The sequence below is a fragment of the Metopolophium dirhodum genome, chromosome 1, assembly GCF_019925205.1.
Source record: "Metopolophium dirhodum isolate CAU chromosome 1, ASM1992520v1, whole genome shotgun sequence".
NCBI lineage: Eukaryota > Metazoa > Arthropoda > Insecta > Hemiptera > Aphididae > Metopolophium > Metopolophium dirhodum.
In genome coordinates this window covers 25,751,577-25,768,641 of record NC_083560.1, presented here as the reverse complement: position 1 = coordinate 25,768,641, position 17,065 = coordinate 25,751,577, and the positions used below count along the sequence as shown (strand labels likewise).

At 28.1% G+C, this 17,065-nt stretch overlaps 1 protein-coding gene across 1 annotated transcript; it reads right to left on the bottom strand.

The window, feature by feature from the left end:
- Window positions 1-11,972: 11,972 nt before the first annotated feature.
- Window positions 11,973-15,105, bottom strand: LOC132935019 (protein Rae1-like). The gene is made up of 7 exons (XM_061001455.1): window positions 14,950-15,105; window positions 14,620-14,886; window positions 14,301-14,372; window positions 13,966-14,122; window positions 13,751-13,890; window positions 13,490-13,684; window positions 11,973-12,068 (listed from the first exon to the last, which is right to left on the bottom strand). Exons 1-7 carry the CDS (start codon window positions 15,103-15,105, stop codon window positions 11,973-11,975), a joined length of 1,083 nt encoding a protein of 360 aa, XP_060857438.1.
- Between the last annotated feature and the right edge of the window lie 1,960 nt (window positions 15,106-17,065).

The window sequence follows — 17,065 nt, the reverse complement described above, 5'->3', positions numbered from 1 at the left end:
ATCGCTTCGATCAGAATTTAAAATAAAATTAATAATTACATTTGTAATTAATTGTACATTATTTGTACCTTTATGGATTTCAATAATACTTGGTGATATTGTTTTTTTTAATAATATGTAGGTACGTAATTTACGATTTACCATCGTATATATGCTTATGCGTGCATTCAAATTTAGCTAGTTTATAAATTTAAATTAGTTACCTTTGAATATTATAATTTACCTATTGTAATAAAACTGCACAAGATTCCCTCACGGAATACCTGGAACACTAATTTCAGTTATTACAACTACTATAAAGTTTAAAATGGTGTATTCCCAAAATTGCTAAATGTACTACACGCCACACGGCATGCCGCGGGTAATCACTCGATAAGATACTCGTTCATAAAACCCACATAATACACCTAAACGATTTTTGAAAAGAGTATAATATAATAAGAAATATCAGAAAAACATAATATATCATTTATATAGCACCAGCCTAAACATTGTTTACTGTTAAATTTTCATGTTCATTGTTTTATAAAAAAAAGCCCTGGTCTCCCCTATACATCTGTCTTGTAACCATACGGATTTACGAGATATTCAGTGTCGGATTAGTAAAGTATTTTTTTTATCTAGATAAAGATTAAGATAATGCAACTCAAATGTATCTAGATAGATATAAAAGATAACTTAACTCATATTTATCTAGATAAAGATAAATACTTTTTTATCTAGATAAAAAAAGATACAATTTTTTTTTTAATGGGTTTTAAATTTAGGTATATTTCAGTTGGGCACTAGGAACATAATAATAATAATGATATAAATAAAAATAATTACATTATTTATAAACCATAAACTTGGTTTGAGAATCTGTATAAATATTTTAAATGCGTTTGTACAATTTCGCGTATTTTATCAATACAAAATGTATATAGATGAATTTATATAGATTAGTAAAAAAATTATCTAAGATGAACATTTAGATACCTTGTAACTATATTTATCTAGATAAGATAAAAGATGAACAAATAATTATCTAGATAAGTCCAAACACTGGAAATATTACGTATCTATATTATATTTTCTATTCTTAAATTATGACATGCTATAGTTTCTACTTTCTTTGCGGCTCCTTTTAAGTCACCAAAGAATATAAAATAATATAATAATAATACATCAATGTATAAAAAATAATATTTCTGGAAATCTATTATTTGTGTAATATTTTATTTTTTAAACCCTGTAGTTTGTAGTAAATATGTAGGTACGTACATAGATAATTTTTCCATTGCATTTTAAAATGCTATGAAAATCAAATTAAAACAAATAAATAGGTAACAAATACAATGATAGTATGAATTAATAGTATTCAATTTTTATTTGATATTATATTTAAAAAAAAATCTACTGTAATATTTATTAAATATATTGTATAAATATGTAATATTATGCTGTTGTTTTATACATAAAGGTAATTTTGAGTTGGTTCGTAGGTAACTTCCTACTTGCTAAACTCTGGAACCACTTATCCAAATTTGGGAGTGTTTAGATCATTTTTTTAACCTGAATATGTTGCTAATAATTACTATAGCGTAGCTCGAACACGAATTTCGTTTTAGATCACGAAAATCTAATACTATTTTGTTAATGTATAAGGTATATATGTATTTATGTATAGGTTGCTACTTGCTATTAACCAATACCTTAACCAAGGTACAATATTTAATTTTCATATATTAGAATACTAGGATAGGTATTGAAGCAACGAAAATATTTAAATTTTATGAATAACAATACAAAAAAGTGGACGCTACTCTGCTGTACAGTAAGTTACACGTGAGTAACTGTAATGGATGATGTTAAATTTGGATGCAATGATATAAAACTATTGTACAGGAATAACGGTACAGAGGGAAGACGGTCTGTCAGCCTATAATATTACTAATTACTAAGTAGGTATATTTTATGATATTATTGCGATTAAAGTAATTAACTGTAGTAATAGGCATTAGTATATAGGTACTTCAGTAGGTTATATTATTTTTTGCCAAAAAAATTAGATTTGAAAATGTTATTTTGTGTATTAAATATAATAAGTCACTTTAAAAGTTTCATTTTATATAAACGAGTAATATTTTTAAATTACAACAAAATAACTAAAATCGTTATTCTTAGTTTTAATATATAATTTCATCCAAATTTGAATTTAAAATGTCAGTAAAAAATAACCGTGTTTTTATATCTTTTATATATCTTTGGTTACAGTATGAACTATTTATTAGAATCTTTGTTTTATACTTTCAATACTTAGCTATAAAAATTGAATATTTTATATATTTTTAATTTGGTACAATAATGGATATTGTCAATATTTGAAGTTTATACTTATAAAAAAATATTGTGCTTATGCATTAGCATTTTAAATATTTTTCTACTGCCATTGTAACAATATATCAGGAATCTTGTACTACATTTTCAAGCTTTTTAACCTAACGAATAAAATTGTATGGACATATATAGAAAAAAAAACTAAAAAAATTGAAAACTGCTCAAAACAAGTCAAAATATATTGAAAATGTATGGTGTATAGAAAATTATATTCTAAACATTCAGTGAAAATGTCATGTATCTACATTCTATGGTAATTTGTTTTAGAGTTACAACAAAAAACAAGATTTATTTTGCGTGGAAATTTCCATTTTTCCTTAAATTCTATTTTGTTTTTTTCTGCGCTTTTTAAAACTGTTTGAAATTTTAAATTTTAATCCTCAAATTCACCAACTATTAATTTACTTTCTCATCGATCAAGATACTGTTAAAGAAAATCGAAGCAGTTTTACTGCCTAAGCCCCAGTGGCGCCAAACTCGAGTATCAACTCTTCTATTTATGGGTTGGCTAGGTGGGTGGGTGGTGATAACAAGTCATCAGTTATTAGTTTTATTTAATATTTAAAGGAAGTATATTGTGATTTTAATGCACTATTTGAGAGTAGCTAAACATTTTTTTTAATAGGTGGTCTAACATCATCATTTTTTCCCCATAACATGAAATATAGATCAGCGCCACTGCTCAGCCCCCAAACGGTGACGGCAGACACAAAAATTAAAAACTAAAAAATAGATACATCATTGTAAAATCAAATGGTAAATAGTATTTCTATGACAAAAAATTATGTATGCTACTAGATACCGCTCATGTCGCTTTAGCAAATTCCGGATTTTTACGGTCCGTGATAATACGGAGCATGTATTTTTGCTTTCCGGGCTTTTACGGTCCGGTAATTGAAAGTCCGGGACATTACAATCCGTGATATTATGGTTTAATATTTTGGAATTCCGTAAATGTACGGTCCGTATATTTACTATCCGCGGGAATTTTTTTTCCGGATTTTCACGGCCCGTGACATTACGGAAAAATTCCGGATTTTTACGGTCCGCCTTATTATTTTTCGAACATTTAAGGTACCCCTATGCAGGGTTTTATAGAGTATAGAGTGATTTTCTTAGGCCTAATATGGTGTTTGAATAATAGGAATGTGGTTCCGTATTCTAACTATTGTGACTGTGACTATTATCGTACGCTCTTAAAATCCCTACATTCGTAGCAGTCGAACACAGTCGACGGCTAATCGAATGTAATTTAAGTCGATGAGCACTAAAAACTATGCTTATATTCTAAATGAGTAAATATTGTTATTATCTAAAAGCAAATAAATTATAGTAGTATGTATCTAAAATTATGCTTATATTCTAAATAAATAAATATGATTATGATCTAAGTTCTGCTCTTAAGAATCCCTACATTCACAGCAGTCGTACATAGTCGACGGCTAATCGAATGTAATTTAAGTTAATGAGCACTTAAAACTATGTTTATATTCTAAATAAATAATATAATTACGATCTAATAATAATGATATTGATGTGCAATATATATTGGTGTGCGCTTATGGTTATACTATAAACTAAAGTCTGCTCTTAAAAATCCTTACATTTGTAGCAGTCATACACAGTCGACGGCTAATCGAATGTGATTTAAGTTGATGAGCACTTAAGACTATGCTTATATTCTAAGTAAATAATTATAATTACGATCTAATAATAAATAAATTATGGTAGTATGTATCTAAGATTACGCTTATATTCTAAATAAATAATTGTAACTACGATCTAATGATGAATAAATTATAGTAATATGTATCTAAGATTACGCTTATATTCTAAGTAAAATAAATATGATTATGATCTAGTGATAATTAAATTATTGTGGTATATATCTAGAATTATAATTATGTTATAATACGACAATAGTCACAGAGTTTTGTATTGTAAGGGGGTGGATAGATAAATAGGTTTAAGAAATGTAAGGATGAATTCTTTGAGTAATATGGGATAATTAATTAGATGGTCATACCGAACGTTGAAGTGATTAAATATACATAGGTATACGTCTGAATCGATGGTGGTAGATACTCCTTTGAGCAGTGGAGAAGGTGCATCGTGACGCTGACTGGCGTGGACGTTGTGCATCGGATCGTCTTGTGGAAAAAAAACTGCTGGCGAGTCGATCCCGTGGGGTCCTTATATAATATGATTTTGGTGTAATCCCTTCTTCTGGTGATATGCATCGATATCTGTTTTTACGTATTGATGTGTTTATAATTTTGTCTTCAGCGGTATGACAAAGTTGCGCTGGTAATTTATTGTGTTATTATGTCCCAACGTCTTGATCGGAAAATTTTCGATGGAGTCTTGAAGTATATGAGTTACAATGCGGTGTCATCTGGCGCCGTTGATAATTGATTGGTTTGTTTTTAGTAAACGTCTGGTCGGAGAGGTGTTGAATATTATTTATGTTTTACATGTGTCGTGTGTGTGTACGAGGGAGCGTAAATATATGCCTAATGCGTATAAATGTATATGTATATTAGGTCACCCCATATTCCATATGGTCCATCGTTTATTAGTTATCCCGTGTTTTTATTTAAGTCTAAATATCATATATTACAATAGTATACACTATACAGTAATATAGTGGTATCTTATCGAAATGAAGATAAAATCAAGTCGATAGGTATTCAATACAATACAAAAATAATTTGTGAAATGCGACTATTTTACTGTATAATCTGTTCTTCAGTCACTCCGTGAATTTTGAACGATTGTGTTGTTACAGTGTTAAATATGCCGAAAATTAAACCAACTATTTCTACCGTTGTTAAAAATTACGTGTTAGAATTTGGAGAAGATGTGTTTTTATGTGATGAATTCATACTTTTTTGTAAATTGTGTGAAACAAAAGTAAGTGCTGAATGGAGGTATACAGTTACACACCATATTAAAACTGCAAAGCATAAACGGGCAGTTAATCGAAAAAATACCACCAAAACTTCTACATCGCAACTTCAGGTAACGTCATTTTCCAAAAAATCATCATTTAATAAAGATTTGTGTAAGGCAATGTTATCAGTCAATATTCCATTATATAAAATCAATAACCCAGATTTTCGTTTATTTTTGGAAACATATATGAAGAGAGACATTCCGAATGAATCTATATTATGTAAAAATTACGTGAACAAAGTGTACTCAACTACGTAAAAATAAAATAAGAGACAATATAAAGGGAAATAAAATTTGGGTCTCAATAGATGAGACCACAGATGTTAATGGAAGATATGTGGCTAACGTTGTGATCGGAACACTCCAAACTGACCAACACTTATAGTACAGTGGAATGATGTATAATATAATAAATTTATGATGGCATGATTATAATATAATGTATAATATTAATATAATTGTATGTATACATTTTTTTTTAATTATTTAGAATTTTAGATTTTAATTTATAACAGTAAACTTCAAACATTTATAACAACACGTTGTTATTTTTTAGTGCAATTTTTAATATTTTAAGTGCAATTTTTGGTTATTTTTTAGTGCAATACTGCAATCAATTTTACTATTTTTTTAGTACTACAACATCCGTGCCCTAGTTATAAGTATGCATTTAAAAATTTGTCAACAAATTGCATTTCATAATTAAAAATACTTTTAAGATATACCAAGTTGCCATACGATGCCTAATTAATATGTATGTTTATTGTTTATATGTATTATGGTTGTTTCCAACTTATGACATTTTCATAAATAACTGACGATACTGGACAAGTAATGATAGTAATTATAGTAATTAGTGATACCTAGGAGATAGTAAGTTACTCTTTTCGTGCATGTAATTTTAGACTTCAAATGCCACTGAATTTTGAATACACGTTTGATTTATCATTATACTATAATGTTATTTTGAAGTAATGAAATATGTAACCATATAAATTAGATGTTTAGTTATTTATTAAAAGAAAATCATTAAAATACAATGTTCTATAAATGTGAAAATAATGTTTAACGATTAAACGTAAATGTAATAAATATACCTTTGTATGACTCATCAATCTAAAATTCTCAAACATATTATAGGTAGGCAATAGTTTATTTTATAAAAGACGATTTTAAAAATATTTATTGATTAATGCTTATTATTAGTTGGCAGTGGTAAATTAGGTCTGTCCAAGTCACGGTCCATCCGTACGTGTCTGGTTCACTAATACTAAACATTAACCAGTAATATCCATTATGCCATTATGGTATCCACCTTTGAATGATAATAGGCCAGACAAGGACAAAATATCAAAATCATCGCCAAAACATCTCCGTACGCCATAGACTAGACACCGTACCTATACGCTAGGTATAATAATGTTAGACACGTAATACCATTGATAATAGTACCTAGAGAGCATAGAAAATAAGAGAGTGGCCAACTAGGTAAATATCAGCCAGGTTTCGTCCGAAAAATTTCCGCGTTTTTTTTTAAATCTAAAAAGCATAAAATAGGAAATAATATAATATACTAGTCAATTTATAAAATATAAAAGAAAAATGCTTACTGCATACCAACAACTAAAATAATAAATAATTTTATAATATGATTCGTAATACTAACTAGGTAGGTATATCCGTATATCTATATCTTAACTTACAATACATAACCGTAGTCTGTAATACAAAATATGAATACGGGTTTGTAGAATTATGCATCAAAACCTTGTAAATAATAAATAATAATGCATAAGTTAATTTGAATATTTATATATTATTAAAATTACACTGTCGTGTAAAAACAAATAACAATTGATAATTTATTAATCTATTCAATATTGGTAAAATATTAACAAATTTAGATAAAAAATAGCGTTCATTATCAATGATAACCGCCAGGTAATAGAACATTTTCACCGAGTTGGCCACTTTCTTATATTATGTAAAGGCTCTCTACTAGTACTTATAAGAGTACTTTAGTTAACTAGAATTCATAATAAATGGTAATACACATGAGATATGAGTTTATATGGTGAAAAGGTACCTAGGCAATGAAATGCAGGAAATACTTTATGTAGGTACGTAGTAACTATTTTTTACATTCAAAGTTTGTTGTCGGAATCTACGATTATTTAATAAACTGTAGGCCAGTGGTTCTCAGCTGGTGAGCCGCGAGAAATGCCTGATTTTTGTGATTATGCTGTTAAGTGTAGGCAGATATACTGCTTTAAGCCCAGTCAATCAGAAAACATTAGCGAAGAATTGAAAATTGAAAACAAGGCTCCACGTAAATAGGTTATAATATATAAATTACTTTATTCACAATAATATCATCAAATATACTCAGATATATCATACGCTGACTGACCGTTTTCGCTCAAAATCGTTTTTCTTATACAATGATATTATATCATTGAATTCAAATTTAACACCATCTATTATAGGGACCCACTTGTAACCTACTGTATAGCAGAGCGACATCCACTTAGCCACCTTTTTAAATTTTAAATTTGATAAACGTTGTCAAAATTGGAACTTGAAATGCTTTAAAAAAAAATTGGTTTTTGATAAAGGTAGATAAACTTATAAGGAATCTTTTATTATATTTTCAAATCTTAGATTTAAAAAAAAATTTTTTATAATTTCTCAACTCAAAATAATTTTTCTAATTTTCGTGATTTTTCCGTATTTTGTCAAGATTTGTACTTTAAATGCTTATAAAAATAACTGTGACTAAGGATTTTTAATATGTTTCATCTGTCTCTGAAACAATATCATAGGAGCCTTCTATTAAATTTTCAAGCTTTTTTACCCAACAAATAAAATTGTATTGATATTTATAGAATAAAAAACTAAAAACATTGGAAACTGAAAATGTCCGTAAATAGCTCAAAACAGCTCAAAAATGAATTATAAGAATAAAAACACCTATTATCAATATATTGTAGAAGAGATGTATAAAAAGGGGTTTATTATAGATTGGCCTATGCACGGCGTTGTTCGTTGGTAGTACACTAGTACCGAGAGTCACGACTCACGGATCGCGAGTTGAGCCACGCAAGTTGGGTTTCGTTATGTTTAGTGAGGTTTAGTGAGGTTTAGTGAGGTTTAGTGAGGTTTAGTGAGGTTTAATCTAACCTAACGTTGCTGACGGCATTGGACGGTATTATTATTTAGATTTAAATAATTTCGATAACGGCAGCGCCATCTAACGCCGCCCAATAATTCGTGCTTGAAGAACTGGTCCTCGCAGCTGCTCAATTACCTTGTTAGATAGCATTGTCATATACGATTTACAACACGGACTAAGATGAATCATTAAAACTCCAAGTCACTTCAATTTTATTTGCAAATAGTTGAGTAGCAGAATTCATATTTTTATAGAAACTTATTCAACTTTAGATACATAAACATTTTACTGAATGTTTATATTTTCATTTTCTATACACCATACAATTTTGAAAATAATTTGACTCTTTTTAAGCTGTTTACGGACATTGTAAGTTTTCAATTTTTTTATTTTTTTTTCTATAAATATCAATAAAATTTTATTTGTTAAGTAAAAAAGCGTGAAAATTTAATGCAAGGTTACTGATATACCGTTACAATAGCAGTTAAAAAATATTAAAAATACATAGGCACAATTTTTTTTTATAAGCATTTAAAGTTCAAATTTTGACATAATTTACCAAATTTAAAATTTTTAAAATTATTTTGTAGTTAAAAATTTATAAAATGTTCAACTTTTATATCTAAGGATTGAAAATTTAAAATAACGTTACACGCAAATAGCTTTTACATAAATTAAAAAATTAAAATATGATTTCTGATTACTGAGAGATAATTAATTGATTATGATTTCTGAATTAAGTGCATGTTTATAAAGAATAGGTTATGCAACATGGGCTAGATCGGTGGTCAGAACTCGTTAAGCCGTAGTTCCTTTAACTGATTAACTGCCGAGAGCCTTAGTCAGGCGTGTCAGATTTTCATTATTTCATCTTATTATGTTTATAATCTACAGATTGGATACAATTTCGCTTAAGTTAGACGCATTTTTTCTTTAAAAAGTTAAGTTTAGGAAGTAAAGTTAGTTGACGTTTTAAAGACTATGGTAACAAAAAAAATTCTCCAAAATCATTAGTTTCGAAGTTATAATTACTTGAAGTTCGGTATTTTACGATGTGTGTTTTTTTATTTTTTTGTCTGTGTACACGATTAGTAGTCGAAGTAATGCTTCGATTTTCAACTTCAGTATTTTGTTCGATGGTAAAGTGAATCTAGTTGGTACTTTTGGGAGGTCAAAAAATTTCCAATAATTTTCAAAAGCACCCGAAAAAACAAAATGAAAATTAAGGAAAAACGGGAATTTTTACGCAATATCGGTTTTTGACAAAATCGAATTTTAGGTTCTGGTGTAACATTAAAACAAATTAATGTATATACATGAATTTTTCACTGGTTGTTTATATTTGCATTTTCTATGCACGATAACATTTTATTTGTTTTGAACTGTTTAGAAACATTTTCTGTTTTCCAATTTTATTAGTCTTTTTTCTATGAATATCAATAAAACTTTTTTTTATGGGTAAAAAAGCTTGATTAATGTTACAATTACATTTGAAAAATATTAAAAATCCGTAGTCACAGTTTTTATTTATATTGTAAAAATATGAATTTCAAACGCTAATAAAAATTTAATTTGACTTTCTTGTAGACATTTTTTTTTGATAAAGGTAGATTAACATTGAACTGGATAATCTTGTATTACATTTTCAAATTTTAGATTGAAAAAGAAAAATTTTTATGAATTCTCAACTCAAAAAAATTTGCTCATTTTCGTAATTTTTTCGTATTTTGTCAATATTTGAACTTTAAATGCTTATAAATAAAAACTGTGGCTAAGGATTTTTAATAGTTTTCAAATGTCATTGTAACAATATAGTAGGAGCCTTGTATTAAATTTTCAAGCTTTTTTACCCAACAGATAAAATTTTATTGATATTTGTAGAAAAAAAAACAAAAAAAAATGGTAACTGAAAATGTCCGTAAACCGCTAAAAATAATTAAAAATATTTGGAAAATGTTATGGTGTACAGAAAATGCTAGTATAAACATTCAGTCAAAATTTCATGTACCTGTTACAATCCCCTAACTCTCCCCTTGGATACGCTACTGTATGCCTATAAATAGCTCAAAATGATACACAATATTTCGAAAAAGTATGGTGCATAGAAATCGCTAATACAAACATTCAATGAAAATCTTATGTATCTACAGTCATTTTTTTAAGAGTTACACTAAATACCAAAATCGATTTTGTTGAAAATTTTTTTTAAACTTCCCTTCTCACTTTATTAGTTAGGAGTTAAAACTAGCAGTATGTTTACTGACGTTTCTTAAAAAACTTAATATCACCATCATTTGATATATATAATATATAATATGTTATATAGTATATATAGGTGTACACATATATTATTATCTACAAATATCTATATCTACTTACAGATACGTTCAAATACTTTCAAAATTTTTAAAATATATTTTTTTTACTTTATAAATCAACTGAACCGCTTTTTATGTTTTACGTTAATTTTATTTATCATATATTTTACACCGCAATATTTGGCGGAACTTTAAGATACTCAACTGTTTTCTATGTCAAAATGTTTGTCTAAATATCAGTTGAGTGTATTCAAAGTAAAAAAAATAAATATATTATATTCTCAATCTGTATTTTATTTGTTGTGATCACATTTAAAATAGAAAATTTATAAAACAAAAAGAACTATTAAAGTTTTTGGTTTTAAATACACGAACAGTCGTATAGATTTTTTTAAAAATATCTTAAATACGTATTTTTGTATGTTTTAAAAAGTATTTGTATACTTTTATTCAATTACTTTACAACACTGCCACACTGGAATCTGGGTGTACACTATTTAGGTACTAAATATTCTTTGGCATATGGTATAAATGACTTCAGTCAAAGTGTTATTAAAATCAAACATTTTTATATTTTTATATTTTGTTGGTACAGATCACGTAAGTCAAAACTATAACTCACTATCGGTGAAATTTGTTTTGGTCTAAACATTTTAAGTCGCATTATATTCGGTACTAAACATGTATATTGTCTATTTAAGAATTAAAAATCTGACAGAAATAATTTTAAAATGGTCTTAATATCTTAAGTCAAGTAAATAACAAAAAAAGTTAGTAAGACAATTAAATTATGTTTTTACCAACACGTTAAGCATAAAAATATCAATATTTCATAAAAAAAATCAGTACATCTAATAATAATACACTTTTAAACAATTCAATAGGTACCTATATGATAACACATTTGAATAATAAATATACTAAATATATTATATACTCTATTATGAAGGTAAATTGCAAACAAATATTTAGTATTCAACTAATCATGCTTTACACTATTGTCTATATTCTATATTATTGTTAGATAGTGTGTACTCTGAATACATAAAAAAATATTTTTTATAAGACTTCAAAATAACACAATAATGTAAATTAAACATAAAATAAAAATGTAATCAATTAATCAACACTTTTCAAAAAACGTACAATTAATCTAAGGCAGGTACCATCTTGGGTTTCATTTCCTCAAAGCATGGTCTTAAGAATATCCTCGGCCTTTGAGCTGCATTATAATACTCATGACCCTGAAAATTAAACAAATAAGAAATCAGAGATTATCATTAAAAATAAATCGAGTTAGAGGTAAGCTTCTGTTTATTTCTATTATTTAGTAGGTATAACGAATACAATTTAATATTTTAATTGGTTTTAAAACTCTATTGTGAAATCAAAAGTTAAATCAATTATCAAAAACTAAATCAACTATTCTAACATCAGATGGAAGATCAATAATAATCTTTAAATTGTTTACTTAATATTGCTGATTTTTTTTTTTTTTTAATTATAAAACTTAATTTAAAAGGAAATTGATACAAAAAAGCTAATAAATTTACAAAAATCATTGAACTTCGTTTTATACGTCAAGTGACCAAAATGTTTGCATTGCTTCTAAAAAACATTTTTAAAAAGAAATTATATTATTTATTTTTTTGAATGACAAATATAGTTTTAATTTCATATTCTAAAACAGAATATATTTATTTAAGTATTTTGATTTATAAAAATTGAATTTGGGACGAGTAATTTAATATTTGTTTTTAGTTTAGATAAGTGGAGTCGTGGTACGCGGTGACCCCGAAACATTTTGTCCACTACTTCTTTATCGAAACTTAAAATACTTATAAAGTTATAAGTTTTAACTCATCCTAAATTTGATTTTTTTGTCGAAATACTCAAAAAAATGTTCTGCTTTCGAAGATGAAATTAAAATTGTATATCGTACTTCAAAAAAATAAAAAACTGATGAGGATTTCAGCGCAATATTTGATGTCGCTCTCAGACACACGCGCAATATAGATAAAACACTTTAACCAAAAATCGTTTTTTTTTTTTATGTTTTTGAGCGATTTTAGGGTAAAATCAATCATTACAAAAATTATAGAGGATAATATTTTTGAGGGTATGACATATTAATTTTATATTTTATTCTTATTTGACTTTCTATTCTACTAGGTATAAAAATAAACAAAACAATTTTGTAGATTTAAATTATGTTTAAATTGTTTTGAGACAATATTGAAACAAATCGATATGTTTTACTCTCAAAAATATTATTCTCTATCGTTTTTGTTGATTTTACTCTAAGATAACTTAAAAACATAAAAAAATTATTCAGCGTAAATGTGTTTTGTCTGTGTTCACATGGACCAGAGAGAGAAAACAAACAGTGCACTGACATCCTGTTAAAAATGACTAGGATAAAAAATAGTTAAAAATATATTTTTTTTAATAAAAACGTCGTTTTGTAAAGTCTTGAAATCATGTAGAAAAATTATTTTCAAAAACATAAATACTTTTTTGAATAATGAGTAATATAGGTACGTAAAATGAATCATCCGGTACGTCTTACCTATTTGGTTTCTTAAAACGTATCATAGTTGTCAATATGTATAAAATAATAATTTTGGAAGTGGTAATCTTAAATCTTAGTAATTAATATAGTTACCCTTGACCAGTCATATCCAGAACTGTAAGCAAATATTTGACCATTGCTATTAAAACAACATTTTGTGATTGGTTGGTCCAATATATTGGATACCATTAATCTTGTACGTTTTTCCTTATCCCAAAATGCATATGTGCCATCAGATCCCGCTGACGCTATTGTACCATGGACTGGATGAACCTTAATATCATTCACCTGTTAAGATAATAAGTAAGTAGGTTACATAGAAATATAAAATAATTTGTTTTCACAAATACATACGGCATAAATGTTTTGCGTGGTACGCACTCCCAGGATATTACGACGATGACATTTAAATGAAAAATATTCTCTTTGACCTTGCTGTTTATTAATGTTTAAAAAAATACCTAAACGTCCTGAGCAATCCCCAAAACCAAAACCTAAAAAAAAAAACCCGTATATTTCTACACTTGCATATTATTATCCATATATTATGCTTTTATTATATTACCAACCAGTAGGAGATTTTGTAACTGTATCCCTGAATATAGCTATGCAACGATGTTGATGTGCACTTGGAGATGCAATAGTGCCCAACAATGACGGAGTTCCTTCTAGATTATAAATAACGAAACGTCTTGATGCCGTACCGAAAATCGCTATAGGATATCCCTAAACATTAAAATAATCAGCTGTAGACGATACTACTAGTAAAATTATGGTTAAAATATACAGTTGTAAATAAACGACAAAATTAATTATTAAATACCTATCTGTATAACAGTTATTATATTATTAAGTAGTAAAATAATAATTTATATTTTAGTAAAATTTGATGTTACCAACTTACCAAATCAGCACAATAAGCTCTTTCAGGTAGATTTTCGGTCACCATGGGAGCTGAACTTCTAAGATCCCAAAGCTATAAAATAAAAATAATACAATAATTGAAGTACATAATTTCATATTTATACTAAATAAACATAATATTTAAGTACATTTTTTATCGAAAAATTTAAAAACTAATACATCTCTATTTTAAATTAATGTTGGTAACAAAAACAATTTTTTTTCTAAATATTTACCATATAAGACTATAGTAAAAAATATTTGATATAATCATGAAACACAACCTCTATATGTTTATAAAAAAAAAGATCTTGACGCACTTTAAATGTTTTATCCCATGAGCTCGTCATAATGCAAGTGTAAGAAGGTGTTTCGATCCAATGACAAGTGCTCACGGGTGCATCGTGAGTTGCCACTTGCATTGTTTGATTACTAGTCAAATCCCAGCAATTCACTTGTTTGTTACAAGACGCCATGAAAACCTTTGTACCGTCACCGCTCCAGCAGACGTCCAGAATTGGCATGGACATCGACTGCATGGCTCTTGGCACGGTTTGGCCGCTCTGTCCGACTTCCCAACAACGTACCTAAGATGAACAGAAAATAATTTCAACTTGCTACATCGTTTTACGTTTGTATGTTCGTCTTACGGTATTGTCCCAACCACCCGATATGAGATAGGTTTGCCGCATCGTGGCCGGACTGAACTCCAGTGCCGAAATGGAATCGTCGGGAGGCTGAGTGACTTCAAAATCATTATTAGGGTTTGCGGCCGCTGTCGTTTCTGATACACTCCCAGTCGACATAGTCTAGACACCCATGAAATACACGTCAGTTTGCAGAACAGCGAAATGTCCGGTGAAAAATTAATATGATATATCAATCGACCTACCTCAGTTGTGGCCGAGCGTGCAGGTATACGTCTTTATTACGTTTCTCATGTATCCGTGTGGATGTTGCCTTCGGGAGCTGATTCACACACTCGAGTGTAAGGTGTGAAATAAACGTGGTCGTCGGCGGCAATGAATCTGCGTCGGCTTACTTAAAAAAAATAAATAAATAAATAATAAAGCCAGTCGAAGTTAACGCGTCGTTAGTGATAGCTGATAAGTATCAAAACAGTAGCATGGACAAAACATTTTCAAAAATATCACACTTATCCGAACAACGAACTCGTCGAAAAACGACAATATTTGAATGCCGTAAGGAGGATGAAATACGGACGGAAGGCTGCGGTCACGTGTGCGTATCCTACGAAACTGATCGGAGTGCTCGCTCTGTAGGTACTATAGTGAACCTGTTGCTGTCACGGCGTCGTCCCCACGCGTCCCTCCCGTCACTAACTCAGCGTTCGATTGGCCGGTGGTCAACAATGATACTTGAGACAGTGGCGGGAAAACATCATTTGAATTCAAATGGCATTTTGCTCAGGACCACACGACAACTGAATTTCCACTTTTATTTATTGCTGGAAAACGGGAATTTTTAAGCGAAATTGTTTTTTGACGAAATTGACTATGGTTTTCGGAGTAACTATGAGAAAAAGTTAGTGTAGGTACATGAAATGTTAATTGAATGTTTATATTTGCGTTTTCTATACCTACACTATAACATTTTCAAAATATTTTGACTCATTTTGAGGTATGATTTAGTATGAAGATATCATATTATATATTTATATGCCTCAATATTCGATTTTTATTAGTTTTTAGATTCTGAGCGAAGCGATGAATGCATTGATATTACAATGATGTGTGTTTTTTTTTTATTTTTTTATTTATTTTTTTTTTTTTTTGTGTCCGTCACAAAACCTAACCTAAACTGAAATTAGTGTTCCAGGTATTCCGTGAGGGAATCTTGTACAGTTTTATTACAATAGGTAAATTATAATATTCAAAGGTAACTAATTTAAATTTATAAACTAGCTAAATTTGAATGCACGCATAAGCATATTTACAATGGTAAATCGTAAATTACGTACCTACATATTATTAAAAAAAACAATATCACCAAGTATTATTGAAATCCATAAAGGTACAAATAATGTACAATAATATAACTAATATAATATCTAAATTAAATATTCTTTATTTAAGTTTAGTAGGTAGTAATTATTAAGTAGGTGTAAGTTATTTATTTATATAAATTATTAATTTTATTTTAAATTCTGATCGAAGCGATAAATGTATTGATTTTACAATGATGTGTGTTTTTTTTTTTTATTTTTTTTTTAATTTTTTTATTAATTTTTTTTTTTAAATTTTTTTTTATTTTTGTGTCTGTCATCACCTTTTAGGACAGTAAAAGTGCTTGGATTTTTTCAACAGTAATTTTTCTGATAGGAAAGTGAATCTAGTTGGTACTTTGCGGGGGTCAAAAGTAAAAATTTCCCAATAGTTTTCAAAAGCGACGTGAAAAACAAAAGAAAAATTAAGGAAAAACGGGAATTTTTACGCAAAATCTGTTTTCGAGAAAATCGATTTTGGTTATTGATGTAACTCTAAAACAAATGACCGTAGGGATATGAAATTTTGACTGAATGTTTATATTAGCATTTTCTATACACCATAAAATTTTGAAAATATTTTTACTCTTTTTGAGCTGTTGACGGACATTGTCAGTTTTCAATTTTTTTAGTTTTTTTTTTTCTATAAATATCAATAAAATGTTATCTGTTGAGTAAAAAAGCTTGAAAATATAATAGAAGGCTCCTGATACATCGTTCTAATAGTAATTGAAAAATATTAAAAATACATAGGCACAATT

Bases quoted from the DNA above. Each gene is read 5' to 3' on its own strand.
- LOC132935019 (XM_061001455.1), bottom strand. From the start codon at position 15,105: ATGTCGACTGGGAGTGTATCAGAAACGACAGCGGCCGCAAACCCTAAT. The intron at 14,373-14,619 runs GTGCGTCAAGAT...TTTATTTTATAG, and splicing joins CATGGGATAAAACATTTAAA to CTTTGGGATCTTAGAAGTTC. The intron at 12,069-13,489 runs GTAACTATATTA...TTTAATTTTCAG, and splicing joins CTGGATATGACTGGTCAAGG to GGTCATGAGTATTATAATGC.